Source organism: Ochlerotatus camptorhynchus, unplaced genomic scaffold, assembly GCF_037179485.1.
Source record: "Ochlerotatus camptorhynchus isolate MF236.1 unplaced genomic scaffold, CSIRO-AGI_Acam_v1.1 ptg000305l, whole genome shotgun sequence".
NCBI lineage: Eukaryota > Metazoa > Arthropoda > Insecta > Diptera > Culicidae > Ochlerotatus > Ochlerotatus camptorhynchus.
Window position 1 is genome coordinate 1334969 of NW_027040793.1, and position 22215 is coordinate 1357183.

At 38.1% G+C, this 22215-nt stretch overlaps 1 protein-coding gene across 5 annotated transcripts in view; it reads left to right on the forward strand.

Moving 5' to 3' along the window:
- Positions 1-22215, forward strand: part of Plc21C (Phospholipase C at 21C) — a 363494-nt gene that overhangs the window by 214081 nt on the left and 127198 nt on the right. For all 5 annotated transcript variants that reach the window (XM_065228987.1, XM_065228988.1, XM_065228986.1 and 2 more), the window contains one exon: positions 13428-13565. In XM_065228987.1, the coding sequence (XP_065085059.1) occupies positions 13428-13565 (138 nt within the window). The remainder of the gene's footprint in view (positions 1-13427; positions 13566-22215) is intronic.

Sequence of the window (22215 nt, forward strand, 5' to 3'; positions counted from 1 at the left end):
ACGAGATGAATTGAATGTTTTGTTGTAATTTTGTAAATGTAATCGACCCTGTGTTTGTGCGTAAGGATGCAATTAGAGCAGCACATACACGCATATACACCCACGCAGAAAGCGTGCTACCCTGATGGCAATATTTCCCAATTATCATCACGCAATTAGAAGGGACCACCAAATGGGTCATTCAGATTTATGTTCGAAATGCTAATTACGGCAAACAGGCACTTCAGTGCAGGACCGCACAATCCTCACCCGTACCTGCTTCAATTTTACTGATTAAATGCGAGTATCAATTTTAATTACCTCCCCCTCCCCGCACTTTAGATTTTACGACCATTACGCTCGTAGCAAAAGGTGGTCCACCACTCGGATCCATCGGGCCTGGAGCTATGCACTCAATGCCACATTTTCTGCATGCTTCAGCAGGATAATTATCATTTCAAAGAAACCTCACCTGTTTGGTCCACTTGGCCGCAAACCACGGTTTGATACATAAATTTAATCGATTAACGATTTCCTTCGCCCACAGCACATTTTTGTACGAAAAATAATATCCTTCCGATTGTAACAGCTTACCATTACTGCAAGATTTATTGAGCCAGAAGGGACGCGTATACTCAGGTACATTTAGTTAGCTTCCAGCGCAGGTGCTAGCAACGTCAGTTCACAAATCAACCATTTTGGGAAAATTCATCAACCTAGCTCAGAACCTCACACACAGACTTCAACAAGATTAATGGCTGCAACTCGGTTCCGTTGATTGGTACGTATTGCCAGACCATCACACATTGACGACACGACGCCCAGATGTTCCGCCGAAGGACACAACAACGAATCCACCTTGCGAAAGGTGCCAAGAGGTTGAATGAAATAGGCGCATATCAAATGCTTAATGGTATCGCATTTTCTTCCATCAACCTAAATTATATAGAAAGAGAGTGTGAGAAGTTAAATTACCTCTCGTCCTTCTAAATCGTACCACAGCCGCACATTGTCGTCGATTTCTGAACCAAATCAACGGTGTGCGTGCGGTTGAAAACTCAGCCTTCCACAATCGAGCTTTGTTTCTCATTTCCATCATGATGGCTTATGGAAATGACAAATTACACCTTTTAATGAGTTCAGTTGAGTGGGAGCCTTTTATATAATTTTCGGCCGGATTATTTATATGGTGTGTTCCTTTCAGTGCTTTGGCTCCGGCATCGCTTGCTCAAACCTACAGGTTGCAGCCAATCAAGTGAACGACTGCCAAGTTGTTGATGTTGGGGGAGGGGCGCCATAAATCTCCCGCAGCTTTCGACAGCTCGAAACAATTAACGGTGGGATTGCAACTCAAAGACTTTTTTTTTCTTCTGGGAAATGATGTTGATTGTGAGATTTCATTACACATAATCATGGATAAATGTAGGGATTATTGAGTTGGTATGCAGTGTATACCTGCAGATGAAAATATTTTGTTATTTTGCAATGAAAAATATACAAAAATGGTTACTCGTTATTATTTTATTATTAAATGATTAATCGTATATCATTTCTGCTACCAACTGAGTGTTGTTTAAGCACTTCCACAGTAATTAATTGAGAACTTTCTATGCCAACTAATGAATGGATTTGTTAATTGTGTGGTAAGCACAATAAAATTCTATGCCCAGGGAAGTCGAGAAATTTTCCGACCCGAAAATCTTCAAGCTTTCAAGCTTTAGATTATCGCGGCTCAACTAACTAGGCTATCAGCCCTGAACAGAAAGGGAACTGCTAAACAATCAACGAAGCAAAATGTGGCAACAATTCAGCATGCGATGTGTTTCACACGGGCTTTCTATGTTGCCTATGTTAACTACAGGCAAAAGCTTACCTTCTACTGCCAGGCGAGCTAGTATCCGCGAATGAAAAGTTCTCCACTTTGGATCTGGAGTTCCCCTTCTGTTCTGTGCTATCAGTGACCCCGGAAGCTAATCTCAACATACATACAAATCTGTCTGTCAAAATAAGTTTTACATACGATTAGACCGATCGCTAAAAATATGCTTTTTATTAATTTTACCTAGATGAACGCGTCATTTGGATGGTACTAATGGATATTTTTGGACGCTATTGAAAATTTAGTCGATTGCTGAATTTATATATGGGCCAAATTAGCGGCATTTAGGCCGACATTACATAAATTTCCCCTATGTTTTATATGTATTTCTCTCGGATTATCTCTACCACATTCTCACACAGCGCACCAATACATAGGGCACTGATTCGTTGTGGCAAATTTGACAGTTACAAAATACATTTCGCTGTCACTTTGCCGCAACAGATCAGATCTAAAGTCCCACAGCAGAAGTATGGACGTCTATGAAAACTTGTTCCAATCGAACCGTCAAAATGCACCGCTTTGCTCGATTGTATAACTGATGTAAGAACTCAGCACTCACCAACTACCTACTCGGAGATCAAACATACAGCACCCGGCCGACTCAGCCGACAAGTGCAAGCTCCGGAACACCCAGGGTCGGCTAGCTACCGGGTAATCAGGGAGTTTCGCGATTCAAATACGAAGAACTTTCACTTTTCTTTAAATGCATTTATTCTTTACTTTCTGTATTATGTGTGTGTTGTTCTGTGTTCATCATTTCGTGCAATATGTGTCGTGTAGCCTAATCGGGTTGTTCACTGTACCGTTACATACAGCTGCTGCCGTTGATGGTGAATCGGGATGGCCGACGCAATGACTCCTATCCTACTGTGCGGCCGGAACTCTCGCCAGATTGACGAAACGAGCGGATGACGGGCCAGCGGGCGTTGGCACGATCGGCCGACCGTGGCAATGCCACCTTGGTCAAGCCGAGAAGGGAAAACTCCTTTGGGATTATGCCCTACGTTTGGTCCTTGACAATTAGGCTCGGAAACTGTTTCCAATTTCACGAGCCGGCCGTGTGCTGACGGATGACCTTGGTCCAATATAAAAGAGGTCCTGAACGTTAAATTTCCCTAGCGTACACTAGCTGTTGCTAGGGTGGTCCTGGTTCTCGTTCAAAAAAAAAACTAACCACTGCACTTAGTTAATTAAAATGCGTCTTAGCACACGGACGACTGATATTAAAAAAGGCTGATTTCGGGCAATGGCCGTTTTTTCTCCCAATTTTCCTTCATCCCGTCATCCTAGTTTTGTATGGTTGTTTGTAGTTCTATGGTGGACATAACGTATCGACACAACATTTTCACAGCGGTACAGAACCCTATCACTTCTGTGGTATACTGCTGTTCTTGTACAAGAAACGTGAAGGTTCTGAATATATAACATAAATGACAAAAACCTATGAACTTGTGACCAAACGGTTACAATTGGAACAGCTTTTTCAGTTTTGTGGTGACAGTCGTCCATACTTTAACTAGAGGGCTTTAATCTATTTATTTATTTGTTTATTTTATTTCGTCAACATCCGGATGCATTGTGCGTGGCTCTTAACATTTTAGTACTCGCGACCTGGGACGGGACTTGACAATCGGGTAGCGATTTCGAGCCAATTTGCTGTCAAACCCGAGCCAGTTTCTGATTGGTCGATGTGACAGTAGCAATCGTGGAATAAAAAGAACAGAGGGATCGCATTAATTTGGCTGGCAGTGATGCCGGAATCAATAAGGCTGTTAATTGTTTATATTTTCGAAAGTAAAGTTGAAAAATTGAGTGCACTGCGTGTTTTAAGCGATGCATATTGTTGTTTGTTAGTGGTTGTTTTTATTGTATTGAGCAAAAAGTGATGTACAAGCTGCTAAACTGCGGTAGAAACGCCGGATAAAATCCAAATTAAATTAAAAAAAAAATATTTTACATTCCTGGCATCACTAGTCAACTCCGTCAAACACCATGCACAACTTTCCGAAGGGCATTCTCCAAAAACATTAAGAAGAGTGAGAAGATCGATTGTCACGTCCCGTCCCGGCTCGCGACAACTGTTGTAACACGAGTACTCGCGCATTGTACAATATACAACAGTATGTTATTTTCCTTTTAATGGTACTTCATGAAACCTGATGTTCTCCAAAATATTCTCATAGTATTAGTCTATTAGACATAGGTATTACGTTTTACGAAACATATTTAGTTTCACGTTGAGCGAGTTCCTAAGTACAGTAAGTTTTTTTTCATAGTGCTGAACTATGTGTAACGCGATTACTCAAAGATTTAGAATTGAAGAAACCGCAGGGATATGATATGACGTGCATTATACGATTGACACTTTTGCTTCGATTAGCAAAGAAACAAAAATTGAAATGTGATGGAATGGATGAATATGAAAATTGATTTGTTTACGTTGACAAAGCATAAAGTATAATACGAAGCTGCTCGACTTCAGTAGAAACAGTAAATGTCCGTTTAGACTATTTGATTTCTTGATCTGATTTTGACCGGCGCCATAATCTGCTCGATTTTTCTTTCGATACACTTGCTGGTGTTCACACTGCTTGCCAGTGATGGAAAAGTTCGCGAAAACTCACTATGACTCGCGAACTTTTCCCATGGTGAACTTCGTGAAATATCGCGAACTTTTCCAACACTGCTGCTTGCACATGTCGAAAGAACAGTCAAATCAGATTTGAAATCAAATCTGAATCAGGAATCAAAAGTATATACTTCCATATGAATTTCCGGAAAATTGCTCTAGCTTTGGCAGGCGTATTTGCTTTTATTATTTTAAATAAGATGATAAGAAGAAGGTAAACTTTGTGGAATATGAAATGGTTGCTCAGGAGGAACACCGGCAGCGATATGGCTCATCTTGTCCTTCAAGAACTGTGATATGAAAACGAAAAAGGATTTCAAAACTTAGACAAGCTAGTGGGAAAAGTTCGCCCGTACATTGAAAAACAGGACACGATTTTGTGTGAAACTATTGTAGATGCATGATCTACGAGCTTTTTTAAATTTTTGCAAATTTATCAAAAGCTTTATAGATTTCTCTGTTATTTCAAATAAAAAATCAGAAGATCTACAGCATAGCTTATGCAAAACCTATATTTTTGATGCATACAACAACCGTAACTTACTTAATTCCATTCATCACCGCTTTAACCGCTTTAATAATTCACTGTTGATTTCACTTTTAGCGTTGATTTCATGAATCACAGTCGGAATTTTTCACATCAAGTCAGTTGAACAGGTCTTCAGTATCGTTAACAATATTTTGAGTACTATTGATTACATCGAGTAAAAGAAAATCATTTTCATAGCTTTCATTACTTTCATAACATTTAAATGTATTAAATAGACTAATTTCTTGTGCCAAAATTGTAAGTTCGATGCATATCCCTTGATCTATAAACTTCCCTGAAGTTCATCAAATTTTTCTGAAGACTATCGAAGTTCCCTGAAGTTCTACAAATATCAACGAAGTTCTGCAAATTTTTCTTATGCTCCACGAATTATGCTGAGCTGCTCTGAAAGTCCAGGAACTTCTATGCAATTGTTCAAATTGCTCTTAAAATTCATATGCGTCCCAAGTATTCTTTAAATTTCTATAAAGATCCCCGAAAACCCTTACAAACTTCACTGAACTTCTACGAATTTGTATATAATTTTTTTATTGTTCCATGAATCACAGTTTTCTAAAGTTTTTAACATTTCTGTAAAGATTCACGGATTTTGATGACGTTCTGCAAATTTATGTGAAGTTTTGTGAATTTCCCGAATTTTTCGAGGATCTTCGAATATTTCTTTGTTAACCTCCCTAAAAATCTGCAAATATCTCTTAAATTGAACAATTTTTTTTAAGATGTTGAAAATTTCTCTACAGATCAACGATTTTCTCTTCAGTTATTCAATTTTTTTTTTTGAAGATCTTTCCTGCAAACTTCTCTGAAGGTCTACAAATGTCTCTGAACTTACGAATATTCCCGAAGTTCTGCGATATTCTCCAAAGATGCAAGCTTTTATTAAAGGCTTCAAACATCCTACAAGATTCCTTGAGTTCTGAAAATTTTTGTTAAGCACTCAATTATGCATATTTCCCTGAAGACCTTCGAACGTACCTGAAGTTTTGTTTTTGTTCTCTGGTAAAATATCTTTGAAGACCAACAAAGTTTCCTGAAGATCTGCAGATTACTCAGTAGTTCTGCACATTTCTCTGAAAAGCTGCAAAGTTCCTGAATCCCTACAAATTTAAGATCCTTAAAGATCAACAATGAGTTCTGATGTTCACTAAATTTCTAATTATCCACGAGCTTCTCGAAAGTTCTGAATTTTCTCTGTAGATTTTCATGACTCAATGAATATCTGCAAATATCTCTAAACATCTACACAACTCCCTAAAGAACTAAAAGATTATCAAGAAATTTTTGAGCTTCCTGAAAGTTTTAGGAAGTTCTTTGAAGATGTACTATTTTTTTTTCTTAAGTTGTGCAAATATCTTTAAAGATCAGCGAAGTTTCCTGAAGGTCTGTAAATTTCTCTATAATCCAAGAACCTCAATAAAAATTTGAAAATATATTTAAACCTCTACAGATTTTTAAGTAGATTTTAGATCTACCATCTGACATTTTCTGGAATTCCTAAAATCTTCGTTAAAATTTTGTAACGTTTTCTGAAGTATTGTATTTCTGCTCTGAAGATCTACGAACTAATCTTATCTAATCTAATCTAATCTAATCCAATCTAATCTAACACCATTACAGCCAGTTCTTGAAAGCATCCTGGAAAATGATATATGTACCTACATCATTTTTCTTGTCTATTTGGTATATGTTTCACATCGTAGCTGCGTCCCACATATCAAAACGGCCAGGTCTACTGTGCAGCATTTAAGGGGCAAGATGATTTAGAAAACATCGGGCCTGTTTAAATTGAAGATTTAATCATGATGCTTCAGAATCCAATAAATTTTGGTAATTATATGATTGGTTGGTCATCGGAAGCATCAAAGCTAGAAAGGTGTGATGCTCCATTTTCTTCTGACGGTTGGGGCATGAGCACTAACTCTTGTCCCAGCCTTTTATGACTTATGGCTATAGCGCCATTACTCACTTTCTGAAAAGAGAAGAAAGGAAAAGGAAAAGGACAAAGGGAAAAGGATTATGTGAAATCTATGAACATAAACAATATGAATATAGAAATGCAGAACCCGAGTCTTGTCACTATTATCAAGTCATAAAAAGTAACAAGGACTAAAATGTGATCCTTTGATTACTGGAAAATCCTGATGCCATAGTTTGAAGTTGTCACGACTAGGGTTCGGTGGTAGATCTTATATCAGTAACGCACCACAAAAAGGTGGTCTCCTAACGTTACTGGTTTGAAAAGATAAAAATTAACAAAATTGAACGAACTCACCAAGTTTAGCCAATTAAACCTGCAGGCTGCTTGACATGTGTTGATGTAGAGGTCCAAATTGTAGACGAAGCTTGACGAAGATCAACATGAACTAGTCCGATTTATGGTAGTTTCGCGGATTGTCTTCCATCGATTTAAAGATAAACAAATGTTCGGATGTAAATAGTTGATTTTTGATGTGCATTGGCAAGCCTTTTCGTGGCCAATACTCAGGTTCAACGCTGCGACTCAATGAATGATGGAACTAATGATGCTTCGAATGATGGAACGCCTCGTGGAGGTTCTACTTAGCTTCGGAACAGCTTCTCAGCGGCAAATAATAGGTACCTAGAAATTGTCTACTGGGCCTGGTTATCTCTGCTCTGAAGATCTACGAACTACCCTAAAGTTCAATAAATTTCTCAGCAGATCTCCGCACTTCTCTAAAGTTCTGTAAATTTCTTTGTGGATCCTTGGACTTCATTAAAGTTCTGCAGATGTATCTGAAATTCTTTGAAATTCTCCAAAGCTCTACAAATTATCTGAAAATATTTGAAGATCAGAGAACTTTCCCGAAGTTCTGTGAGTTTTGCTGAAGTTTTGCAAATTTTTCTTCAAATGTACGAACCTCCTGAAGTTCTACAGACTTCTCTTACGATGTACGGACTTCTCTGATTTTTTTTTAGATCTATCTATTTTCAATTTCCATGGAGTTCTGCAAAATCTTGGACTTTCGTACTTCGCTGAGATTTGTTTATTTGTTACTATTTATTCTGAAGATCTCACATTTTTTATGAAACTGTGAAGCTTTCTAAGCCTCTGAATGACTCTGAAGATCTGCAAAATTCCTTGCAGCTCTGCAGATTTCTCTTAATATAGACCCTTCTGAAGTTCTGCAAATATTTTTAAAGTTCTGTAAAGTTGTCTAAAGCTCCGTAGTTTTTTTTTCTAAGATCTACGAATTACCCTGAGGCTCAATACATTTTTCAATAGATCTGCAAACTTTTCTGAAGTTTTGTGTCTGTTTTTACAGCATCTTTCAGCCCATCACACTGGAAAATAAAAATCAATCAAATCATACACAGGACAATATTGAATAGTGTAGCGGCGCCGGTGGTGTAGTGGTATGTTTGATTACCTCTCACCCCAGCAGGCCTGGGTTCAATCCCAGTTGGCGCCGCTGGGAAGTTCTGAGGCATAACATCTTTGATCACGCCTTCCTTCGGAAGGGAAGTAAAGCCGTTGGTCCCCAATTCTTGAGTTGATGGGTCGATAGGTAGGGTCCAGGTGTGGGAGCTGCCACCATAGCGTTGGTAGCATTGGTAGCCAGCACGGAAAACAAACCAAAGGAAAAAAACAAAAGTATTGAATAGTGAAATCGGTTTACCTTGCTGTCGGATGCCATCAACACAAAAATCAAGCGTTCTTTAGCAGTTAAAATCCGTGGAATTTAAGAAAAAAAAATCAATATTTTCACCTCACTTTCTGCTTTTTTTCTGAATGAGTCGAATGAAAACTAGACACAAATCTATTTCGTTCAACAAATCAAACGTCAAATATGATCATCATGTCGAAAAAGTGTGAATACATCCGAACATTGAATCCGACAAAATTATCGAATCAGACCAACAAATCAGAAAGTCTTAATGTACCTTAAGCAGGCACATCAAATTATCAGGAAAAATTTGGGAACTGTGGCCATCTTCTTATTTATCAAATGCTGTTTACTTTTCTCGGACATTTAGAAGCATTAGCTATCCAGTGGTGCCAAAATTATTTTAATAATGCAACACAAGAATGAGATATTGATATTGAATTCTGTGCAAAAATACCGCACGCACTCTATACATTTATTTCGTGCATTAATTTACATGCATTTGCCTCTAACTTTTTCCATCAACAGAATTACGTACAATGATGTATTTTGTAGGTTTTGATATTAGCTACAAATTTTGTCGTTTACCTGTATCTCTTATGCATAACGGACTAGTGCAGATAGAACTTTTTATTGCTGTTCAGTAAATGTAATTTACAGTTACTGAGCACAATGGTAGGTTCTGTTCGCTTTGGTTTATCATGCATAAGAGATACAGGTTTGAGTAAGCGACAAAAGTTGTAGCTAATATCAAAACATACAAAAGCTTCATACATAACTTTAGCTAATATCAAAACATACAAAAGCTTCATACATAATTTTAGGAATTTCAGGTGATGAAAAAAGTTAGAGGCGAATGAATGTAAATCAATTAAATGAATGTACATGATTTTCCATGCCTGGTTTTATGAACTTCATGGTAGTTTCTTAAACTTCAGGAAAATTGCGGATACCTCAGGTAATATCAATGAACTTAATAGTGGATAAGAAAACTTATGTAACATTGCGGGATCTTCTAAACAGTTCTGAAAAGTCCAGAAAAGATCTGCAGGATACTCCTTAAAGTCTAAAAATATCTGGACTTTCAGAGAAGTCTGAATTTCAACAGAATTTCGAAAACTTCAGTTAAATTTTAGAACTGCATTAATTAATCAGTTTTAATTAAGGAAGATTGCGTAATCCTTAATGAGGTTCCGCGAGTTTCAAGGAAGTTCAAAAATCTCCAGAGAAGTTCAAGTTCAAGTTAGCCTGTCGATCGGTATCTGCTGGAGATTAATATTCTTGTTTAAACCCTTGCCTGTCTATTGCAAAAATATTCGTTATAAAGCGTTTGTCGATTTTTATTTGTTTACCAAGACAGAGGGTAATTTCACTTTTCACATCTCGGGATAGAAAACTGGCTAGGATGTTGTTTTATTAACGTATTAACGCCCAGTGATTTATTTACAGATCAGCATTTTTTGTTTGTTTTAACATCCGAGTCACGCTCTATACGCAATGCGGATCATGGTTTTTAAGATGTTGAGGTATCTCACTCCTTTATACCGTGGAGGTATGGCAGACTACCTTTGTTGTATCATGTCTCAACAGAAATTGGGAACGTGAATTATGTTTTCAGTATAACTAGAATGGTCCTTGGAATATTCTCAACATCTTGTTTTATAATAATGTGAGAATAATCCTTGGGTTACTCCTGGAAAAATAGCGCATTGTCCGGAGGTACATAACATATGTGGAACTCGATCATTAAAAATCGATTCCATTTCAGTGAATTCAAGTGGTATAGAAGGACATCGATCTGTCAAATTGATTATACCAGCTGTAAAATGAGAAAGGGAATCAAGGGGCTTGTAAATTCTTTAACATAATTCTACCGTGGTTTACAATTCTATGTGTTCCTAGCACTCCTAAATTCATGTATATTTTCTTAACCGTTTATGTGCTTTATTTATAATTATATAGCTAACTTTAACAAATTCATCACCTTGATCACAGCAAAACTGAGGTAAACTTATAAGAAACAGGTATGTAACATTTCCTTCTTTGGACATTTTCTAATTTTTTGAAACCAATTGCATCAAACTTTGATTTCATTAGGAGGTTTCGTAGGAGAAAAAATACGAGCACGTAAATTTGGTAATTCCAAATTTACGTGCTCGTATTTTTCCTCCTACGAAACCTCAAATGGGACTTCTGACTCTTGTTCCAAATTTTGCTGCTTCTCTCTGGACTTCAAAATGTAAGCACTTAATTAGTGCTTACATTTTGAAGTCCAGAGAGAAGCAGCAAAATTTGGAACAAGAGTCAGAAGTCCCATTTGAAAAATATGCAGTGTTTTGAACTGACTTTGCATCGTTCCATTCGCAAGAATTTTGCAAGCAGGACGATAAATGATATCTAGCACTTATCAATACCTACAATATCCAAGATTTTAACACTCCCTATGTTTCTCAGTTAATGTCAATTGAAAATTTCTTCAAAAAAAAAATGTGGTAAGGTTGATCCTTGTTGATCGAAAAGGCAAAGGAGGAGCTACACACAATCAAAACAATTTTTTTTCGACCACTATGGCTAAGGTCCCAGAGTGGGACTCCCAGCTAGCTGTATCAAAGGTAAGCACTATAATCGTTAATTTGCATCAACTGGATATTTCGTAATGTAATCATAAGTTGACAAAGCACAGTTAAAAATATTTCAACATACCACAGACAAAATGATAGTTTTACACCTATTCAACGTAATCATCAAATCTTCGAATTGTTTGCATTAAATTCTATTCAATTAACATAATTTCCGTAATCAATCCAATGCAATTAGATCGAAGAGACAAAAAAAAATTACATAGCTGTAAATAGGCAATTCTGGATAACAACGCTCTTGATTGGCTTCTGACTGATTTGAAAGTACTAGTTAAAAAATGCTTTGAAAGCTCCCTGTTGAGCTAGTCGGAAAAAAATGCCCACACGTCAAACTCCGTCAAGCATTTAAACAGTGGAGGAACAAAAGAGACAACAAATTATCTGGGCCTCACCTGTTTACATATCATTACGCATTACCGTGACTATTGATAATAATTCGCCTCTTCGGTCGCTCTGTTACTTTGGTAAAATCCCATAAGCAAACATCAGTCTGTGCGTGAAACTTGGTGAACACTTCCTTACCCTATCACTCCTATGAAAATCCCATATGATTCTGTTAATCTTTGCATGAAGAAACGGCGGCTTGCTGGAATAATAAAGAGATAAGATAAAGTCCGCTAGATTTCATGCACAGATGGTTATGGGATTTACCAAGAGTAAATAGTTGTAGAGTGGCTGTCAACGTCAATGCTTACTTTCATAAGGGCCAATGCTGCAAACGTATACAATTAATTTTTGCGTGAATTTCTCGAAAATGAAAACTCACTCAAGAAAACCAACACCATGATTGTGTAGAGAAAGAGTCCTCCTATCCGATAAAATTAGTGGCTTACATGGATTGACTTTGACCTACGAGACATTTACGAAAGAAGCCATTATTTATGTTCTCGACATTGGTCGACGCTCAGTGTCGATATCACGGAAATTTTATTTTGACAGATCGATGTCCAACTATGCCAGTTATACCACTGAGGCAAAACAAAAAAGGGGCCAGCTTTGAGTCGGCTTATTGCATGACGTTCCAGATTTTTTATGTGCCGGAGGTCATGTAATGTCTCATATATTGATAGCTAATAAAGCGAATTGATTGCATTTGCATGAATGACCTCGATCGAAAGTATTTTAAGTTTTCTTGCTAGCTGATTAATAGACCAGTTTTACTCATATCACAGTAGGAAACTAAAGTGTGTTCACGTGCATTTATGCATTCCTATATTCAGGGTGTCGACTTCATGATGAAAACCAAATTCCCTGATATTCTCTGATTTTCTCCGCACAATTTGGTGTAGCATCTGTAGACGCACATAACCATTTGGTGGTTGCATTTTGCCACAACTTACAATATCTAGCTCTACGGAAATGGATTTTATCAACCCTCAGGATTACAGATCAACTCAAGAATGTGCTCAGTGGGAACTGAATTTACATTAGGCCCAAAATCATCGAAATATCTTTTTATTTGAGTAATTGTTGCTCAACTTGCAAAAATGCAACATCAAGCAAGTTCGCAACTTTATTTAAAATTTTAAATGAACAACCATCCTCAAACTAGACCGAGTAACAATTAAGTTATTTGAAACTAGCGAAGTCAGTCATACTTTTTAATTAGTTTCCGTGATTAAGAAACATTTCCCTGAAGTTGAATGAAATTCCCTGAGATTCCCTGATGTTCAAGGTCCAAAAAGGAATTCCCTGATATTCCCTTATTTTCCAGGTTTTTTTTCAGGTAGTCGACACCCTGTATAATTATTATAATTATAGGCTCTTCAGAAAGGAAGCACATGGATTTGAGATGATTTAGGGAGCTCTAAATTTACCATGACAGCACTGGTCCTGTAACGTATATAGATCATCTCTCAGGAGTGCGTTACGATTTAGATTTTGCCCACGATTCATCCCACGTAAAATTGCAAGTTTTATCGAGGTTTTTAAGTATTCTACAAGTCTAAATAATGGTCTCCAGAACTTTCATAAATCCAAAATTGTTACTTGGGATGTTTACCTAAATTTATGTTAGTTTAAAAAAAATGTTTGTTCTCCATTTCGCATACCCTTTCCAATCTTACCCTAGCTAACCTTACTAACATTATATTCTCTCTCATTCTTTTTACACATTTGGCAGGACATGAAATTGCGACAGCTCGTCACAATGGGCTCCCAGGACACGCTGGAGGAAAAAACCGTCACCGTTTGCCACGGTGCAGACTTTGTCAATGTGAATTTCATCAATTTTTGCTGCACCAGAAAGGAGATTGCAAGGGTAAGTACCACTGTTTTACATATGCAGTGTCTTTTATTCAAATGTATACTATCTACGTTAATTTAAATAGGGTAAGTATTCCAGCTTTGGCCCATAGCATTGATTATGGCATACATAGATATATGGCAAAATATATTTTCTGATCTTGAATCGAAAAAAAAAAATAGTATACACTGAAAAACTGTGAAATTAAAGACCAACATTACCACATTTACCCAATTTGGAAAACTAAATTTAAAAAGTCCGTCTCCATATATGAAAAAGAATGATTAAGGTTCTTCAAAATATATGCATTGTGAAATGATTTCCAATGTGCTTCATTCCTTGGAACCAAATGACGCGAAAGTTTTAACCCGAGCAAGTACAAGTTTTCACTTATGGAAACTTTCGACATCCATTTACTTCGCATCACAAACTTTGACAGAGCAGCAAACAGTAGAAAGAGTGACTCAACGTTAAACAAGTGCCGATTCCGACAGGCGTTTGCACCTATAGCCGCCATAGTGCTTCAGAACCCGATGGAAATTTGTATAATGAGGTTGTAACTTTGCTCGACAAACAAATGGTGACAGTTTCCGTTCGTTATTTGCCGACCAGGTATCAGGGGAATAGAAAGCGAGTTCTCGGCACTCGGGTAGACAGAAACTTGGGTATTCGATTAAGATGTGGAAATTTCTACTTTGATGGTTTTGATGCATTATACATGTGGATATGCGTACTTATGTTGAAATTGTGTGTGACAGCGATGATGAAAGGAACAGCCCCAGTTTGGTCTTGCCTGAGTGGAATAATCAAATTTCATTTAGAAATGGAAGCACGTTACTCTTAGGAAGTTGTACCTAACGGTACCATGACTACTGAGACGCAGCTACAAAAAAAAATCTCGGTCCGGTCTAGGATTTTGTTGGGTTGAAAAATTTATCGACTTCCCTGGGCATAGAGTATGATTGAACTTGCCATACAATAATACCATTTTATAAAAATGGTACTGGCTTAGAAAGATTTGAATAAACAAATGTGGAAGAGCTCAAAGAATACTAAGTTGAGAGCTACCGCAAAGTCCCAGTAGGGACACAACAAAGCCAAAGAAGAAGAAAATGTTTATTACTTCATGTGTGAAGTTGACGGTTACCAAGTTGAGGGAGATACTTAATGAATGTCAATATCATAGTGCTTTTTAATTCAGCATTGGCCTGAATAAGAAATAAAATTAACTCAGTTTTCTATACAGAGATCAAACTTATTCATATGCCACACAAAACGCAATCTCGTCTTGAACTTGGCACGGGATTTACTTTCATTTGTTCTACCATATTTCTTCCTTTGTGCTCCTTTGATGCACGCAAGTACAGCTGACATCTAACCGGGTGAGCATTATATCATCGCGTCTTCATGTTGCTACCACCCTCAGCTAAGGCCATGTATTCTCAACTGCAGCTAGAGAACATCTGCTTCCTTCTGTATTTCACGGAAGAGATTTCGCTAGCCGTAACGCGTTGATCCTAGTAGCACTTATTCAAATGAGGCTCTTTCATCACCCAGGGAAGCTTCCTAACCAGAGCAGCAGAAGCTCATCAAGTGCGGGTGCAAAGAAGCTGGGCGTTCTCCATATTTTTCGACTCGATGGCGCATAATGATATATTATGTACCTTTTTGACCTCCAAGCATGAAACGATCATGAAAACCACTTTGCATAATGAAGAGCATTCGTTTGGAAAAATTATATGGAGACACATTTGACGAGTAGTGGCGAGAAAGAGGTTGGATCGAATTCGACGAATTTTATTAACCGGAATCATTTCTGCGAAAAATAAATGTCAGATGAAAACTTTCTTTTGCAGCATAAGCTTGCACGGGACAAAGCTAAAGAAAACATATTGAATCCGGTTCATGCACAGTAGAATTTTGTGCAAATACATTTTGGAACACACTTCAGAAGTTTACCTTAAGGCACGAGTCAAAATAGGGATTGGATATGACTCCGGTAAATATTGTACGATGATGATGAAAATCTTAAAATTCATCTTAATGCCGGAAAGATTCCCGTGAGTTATGGAGGAAAGAAAGGGGTTAAAGTCGCTTTCGTCTTTGGTTCGGCTTTTCCTCGAAGGTATTGAATGCTCGAGAATTGAACAAAGTACGGCAACGTATGGTTTGAAGTAAAGGAAGGTGCGTCAGCAGAAATCCGGCGTTACTATGCAAAAACGCTAGCTGTATCCAAATAAGATGTTGACTGTACGAGTGAACAGTGTGTTTGGAATGTTTAAGAAAGCAGCGCTGCTGGTTCTCAGTGGACGGGGAAAAGAATATTGGCTCTGGTCGCGATATGAGAAGGTGCCAAGTAGTACGATGCTCATTTTCACACTTATTTTTCTCTGTATACAATCAGTAAGGTTTCTGCTTGATACGTGGATTATCAGGATAAGAATGATGAACAGAGAGCTTGGTAGCACCAAGGAAATCAGACATTTTAATCAAACGAACAATCTTTTTGGCATCGTAAGAACTGTCGGCATTCGTGCATTTTCTGTGATTCAGATTAAGAAAATGCGCTTCGGAAAATGTATTGCAAGGTTTATGTTTGAATATAAGAGACCATGCTGGTAACTTTTTGTAATAGTTAGCTGAACTTTTGGTTTTTTTGTTGATCTTTCGAAATCATGAAATTATGTAAAACATGAAACAAAATAGTGGCAATAGCTGGCCAAATGGTCACGACGTTTCAAATTTCAAGAATAATTACAAAAAGATCATGCAAACAAGTAAGGTCAACATTACAAGAGGGTGTACGTGACGTAAGTTATTTCATCGAAAGCTTTTGAATTAAAGTATGGGTTCAGTTGTTATTATCCCTTGATATACCTCAAGGATTCACAGATTTTTTTCTGCTTTATATAATTGATCATACTGTGTCGGTTCACAGAAACACCTTTTTTTTTAATTTGTGATAAAGGTCGCCTTTTTTCGCTTTTCACCAGGCACCATTCACCATTCACCATCACCACCATCATCGGCTGTTATCGACAGTGAATTCAATGACATTTTCATCAAACATGAAAACGCACATTTTCGCAGTGGTCTGAATGGGGAGCTTCCAAACAAACCTCTTTAGATTGCATTGAAGCTGTAATGCCAATGCCACGTTGTGTAACATCATCCTGACGACAATAACAGTACAGTCAAGTTCCCCGCACAAGGCAGCCGCATAATATCTCCGAAGCACATCTGCGCGCATTAGGCAGTGTGCTCACGATTGACATTTAGTTATGAATAACGAGTATTCGTGCTTGGGCACAGCCCGTCACACATACGCCCGCCTGTCGTATGTGTGCCATGTATTGATCGATTATCCCACCCGCACCGGTAGTTGCCTGATGAATGAGAACGAGTTGAGGAAATTCCAAGTAGGTATTATCGTGCAATACGTTGGAACGTGCAACATATGCCACGCTTGTCAATCGGTTCTCTTGATTTTCCCCGTTCAATTAGATGAATGGCATTAGCGATATACCAACGGTGGTGACAATCGGAGGCTCATCAAAAGGTGGTTATATGTGACACCTGGTTGGATTGATGATAGCAGACATATGTTCATCGATTTCAAACTAGTAATTCTAGGGCTTTTGTTTAACCGCGATTGGCAACTCTATGTTTGTAGTGGTGAATATTGATTTCATAAGCAAAAGTGTTGTGACCGTCCTGCATTACTCAATCTTGCCTGCTGGCAAATTTTTCTACTCACTAGAGAAATCAGCATCATAAAGCAAGCATAAAATCGCTCGTCGCACTGTTTGGCTTCAAACTTCGAGAACTCCCGGAAATTCATTTTGATGCTCAAGCAATCGCAGAAACGATAGAGCAGTAGCAATTCCGCTGTGCTCGTTGGTTGTCCATCTCCTAGCAACCCTCGCGTTAAAGGTTAACACATCGCTGCATACATACACACTTCGCACACTTATCACCAATTCTATTGTTTTGCTCAAGTCTTTCTTTTTTTGGTGCTCTTGATATCCTGTCGACATCAACAAACGACGACGACGACGACGACGATAATGACCGTGACAGAATAAGCTTTTTTACGATTCAATCACAGAGGCCATCCGGCGTCGTTGTCGAGAGGATTGACGGGCTTCCGGTTGTATGTTGTTGTATGTATGTAGACGCAAGGGGAAGCTGGCAATATTGGTGAGGGATGATGGGAGATTTTTCCTGTTTTTGATGAAGCTAGCCGAAAGTTCGTTTGTGCTTACGAAAATCGAATGTCTACATTGCACCAGAGCACTGTGGGAATTCAGGTGGTCAATAATCACAAATTGACATTCTCAGTTTCATATGGAGAAAACCCCAGAAAATCAGATCTCTAAGCCATATACTTAACGAGATACGAGATAATATGATTGGATAGTTGCCATAAACAACAACAATAAATTCAATCTCACTTTTCTTTAAATTCAATAGAAAGTGTTCCTGAAAGCTTCAAAATCAGTTGCTATCCATATCCTTAAGTAACCGATCAAACGTATAATACCATTCTCGGATTTCTTTTGTGTGACGTGCGTGAGTTTTGTTGCCCATAGCCATGCGGGCTTTGCGAGAAAACTGTGTCGTTTTGGCAATATCCATTCTGCCTAAGCGGCCGTGTTTTTGTCGGAAATGAAACGATTTCTCGAAAGTGAGCTGCAACTTGATATGTCACAGGTAAAATGTATCCAGTCACACACTGTGAAAAACTTTGTATACCTGGGTAGGCAAAGCAACGAAGTAGCAAGAAAAATAGCTTCAGCTCATCACCTGAAGCATTTCATGGAGTATGAGGAAAGACAGATTCCAATTCGACGTACGTTTGAATGATCTCCCAGATGACATGGAGAATGTGCCTATCATCGACCATATCCGCCAGTATGGAGAGGTGATAGCAATTCGCAGTTAGGTTTGGAAGAGTTATTTTCCAGGCTTCAGCAATGGAGTGCGTGTTTCAAAAATGAAACAAATTTTTCCCATCCCGTCATTCATCACCGTAGATGGCGAAGTTACACTGGTATCATACCCAAACCAAATGAAAACATGTCGCAATTGTGAGCGCATATCTCATCCAAAGCAACGTTGCTCCGAGGTGGCTGCAACAGCATACGAAGACACTACTCTCAGTAACAGCACCAACAACTAATACGTTAACAACGACGCCTAGCAACATCAACAAGAACAAGAACAAGAACAAGAACAAGAACAACGCCAACAAACTCCCATCAAACGCGCATGCAAGGGCGTCGTTTTTGTTAATAATACGACGAAAATTCATCCCCATTGTCTGAAATCTACCTTCACACACACTTTTTTTTTCCTTGATTTGTTTTTCGTCGATCTTGTTTTCCGTGCTGAGCACCAATGCTACCGACGCCAGGGAGGCAGCTCCCACACCTGGACCCTACCTATCGACCCATCAACTCATGAGCCGGGGACCGGAAGGCGTGAGCAGAGATGTTAGGTATGCCTCAGAACATCCCGGCGGCGCCGACTGGGATTGAACCCAGGCCTGCTGGGGTAAGAGGTAATCACGCTTACCACTACACCACCGGCACCGCTTTCACACATACTTCTAGTTTCAAAATATTCTTCTGAATCCTGGCACGTAGGGGAATAGCTCTAATGTTGGCCTATGGATCTATGATTGGGCCCATAGCTAAAATCTGCTATTTATAAATTTTATCTATAGTTGAAGATGCTAATTTCAAATAACAGACTAAATTGTTAATTTTTATACGTTAGATGAGGAGATGAAAGTATAGAAGTGATAGTTCCGTTTAGAGTACGGCAGTGTGAAAATTGCATATAGAGAGTAGAAAGCGAGCTAGGACAACTTTAGGAAGGTACAAATCGGTTTTATTATCTCTCTTTACCAAAATCCCCCTTTGGAGAGGGATGGTGAGGGGTGTCCCCTCCCCTCCACCACTGGCAAAAAGAGATGATCACCGACCGCTCACAAGTGCGGACGATGTGTTTGAAACAGTTCTACCGATTTTTACCGCACTCCAGTTGTTATCTGAAGGAAGGCATCCAGTCGTAAGTTTGGAAATTGCAGCTTTTCCCGAGCAAAGTCTGAGATCAAATGGAAATCTAAATTTGATGTTGTGATTTCGCTGATAACACTAGTTTACAGCATTTTTGAACTCGGTAAGGTGATGATCATTTCCAATGCAAAATCCTACGCTGAATTCAATGCCGTGGTCAGAAAAAATTAAAGTAGAGCCATTTTTGAGATATACAAAAATTTTGATTTTTTGAATTTTGGACAAAAGTACGATTACTAAAATGTCAATATCTTTGGAACTAGTGCACCAATTTTTTTTTATGAAAATGAAGCTAAATAAATTTGCTATCGTTCACTTGAATATTATGCCTTAATTAAAAATTTAATTTTGAAGTCATTTAAAAATTTACAGCATTTTTTTTATTTTTCCTGCGAATTTTCCATAAAAATCTTGTTTTAATCAACATTTTTAATGGAATAAAAAGATTCAAAAAATCATTCCATAATTTTTTCTTAAAGTCCTTTCAAAACTGGAGATAATGAGCCTTTAGTGGATGAAATCGGTTCGAAATTGTCGAAGTTATGAGCATTTTTGTAAAACACTTAAAAATGTTGCTGAAATACAACAGCTTTAGAGTTCCTTTTCTAGGTGTCGTTGTAAGCATCCAAATCGCATGTAAAGTTTTCATGGGAGATTCTTTTCTCTACATATCAATTTGATTAAGGCATATCAGGATTTAAAACCGAGTTGATACAAAAGAAATTTATTTAGGTTTTATTAAAAATGATTGAGAATCGAATGACTTTGTCTTCGATGTTTTGAACTTGTTTCTCGAATCAGAAACCAACAATAGTCACCCATCATTGCTTCATCCCAAAACCCTTGGTAACGACGTTCCATCATCTTCATTTGTTGGTGAAAACGTTCGCCGTGCTCATCCCTCTCGTCACCAAGATTTTCCGGGAAAAAATCCATGTGAGAATGTAGGAAATGTATCTTCAAAGACATATTCACACCTGTGTTCAGTGAAATAAAAGGATTTGAAATTAATTATATGTAACAAACACAATATTTTTGATTTATGCCTATTTTCTCATAATTTTTGAGCAATTCATCGACGGCTTCCTCATAATCTGGGCTTCTGAAATTTCCTATAAAGGTTGTGACAACACGCTGGAACGATTTCCACGCTTCTTCCTCATCTGGTGTCAAAACTGTATTGAATGCGGAATCATTGAGCAGTTTTTTGATCTGTGGGCCAACAAATACACCTTCCTTTATCTTTGCGTCAGATAAATTTGGAAATACTGATTTCAAGTACTGGAATGCCGGCCCTTCTTTTTGCAACGCTTTGACGAAATTTTTGAATAGCCCAAGTTTTATATGTAGTGGTGGAAGTATTATGCGTTCTTTTACCACAAGAGGATCATTTTTAACGTTGTCTTTACCAATTGTGAAATTATCCCGTTTTGGCCAATCTTTTCGGACGTAGTGTTTCTTACGAGCTCGACTGTCCCATTTACACAAAAAACACATATATTTTGTGTATCCCTGTTGCAATCCAGTCAACATGGCAACCACTTTAAGATCGGAACAAATTTTCCAATTGTGTTGATTGTAATTTATCAAATTGAGCAATAGAGCCATTGATTCATACGTTTCCTTCATATTAACGGCATGAGCTAATGGAATAGAAGGTTTCTCATTCCCTTGATGCAGTAAAACGGCTTTCAAGCTCAACTTGCTGCTATCGATGAATAAACGCCATTCAGCTGGATCATATGGCTCACCAAACTCTTCAAACAAGCCGTTTACGTCATGGCAAAAACATGCCTTGTCCTTTGTAGAATAATATTTGTCAAATTTCTTGTGACGATTCCTGTGACAAGAAATTTTGACCTCCTTGCTCAGCATGTTGTGTTCTTTCTAGCGTGATGCCAGCAATTCGAATTTCTCCTTCGATAAGTCGAGATCTCGCACCAAATCATTAAATTTGGATTGTGTAAACAGTTTTGGGTTTCTTTCCAATTCCACCTCGAAGTCTTCCTCGCATTCCTCCTTGAATTCCTCCTCACTTTTTGTAACGGTCGATTCAACAGAGGGCGCTCGTTTCCGCTTTGGATAAACAGGATACGGGACCGAACTTGAATGTGGAACAGGTTTTGTCATAGAAACCACTTGAGGATACTCAACTGTTTTGTGACGTCCTTGTTGCTTAACTTTTGTCAAGCAGAAATAACAATCCGTTGCATGACAAAACGGTCGACGCCATATGGTGGGCATGTCAAAGGACAAATAGCGACTGACAGATAACAAATAAGTGAGTTAGTAAGTAAGACATTAACACTTATCAAAAATAGATGAAGTAAGATAATGTCGATCAGGAAAGAACAAAGCACTACCATGCTGTACATAAATTGTTTATATGAAAGTTATTCAAAAAATCAATTTACCTTGCGCCTGACATCCACCTAGCCAAGCACGTTTTGCACGAACTACATAATACTTTTGGAATCCACGGTTCGTCAAAGTCTCCAGGATCAATTTTAAAATAAAGCCTGTATGCAGTTTGCAACGAAGCAGTGAAATTGACCGATTTTGTGAATATATAGTTGCCACAC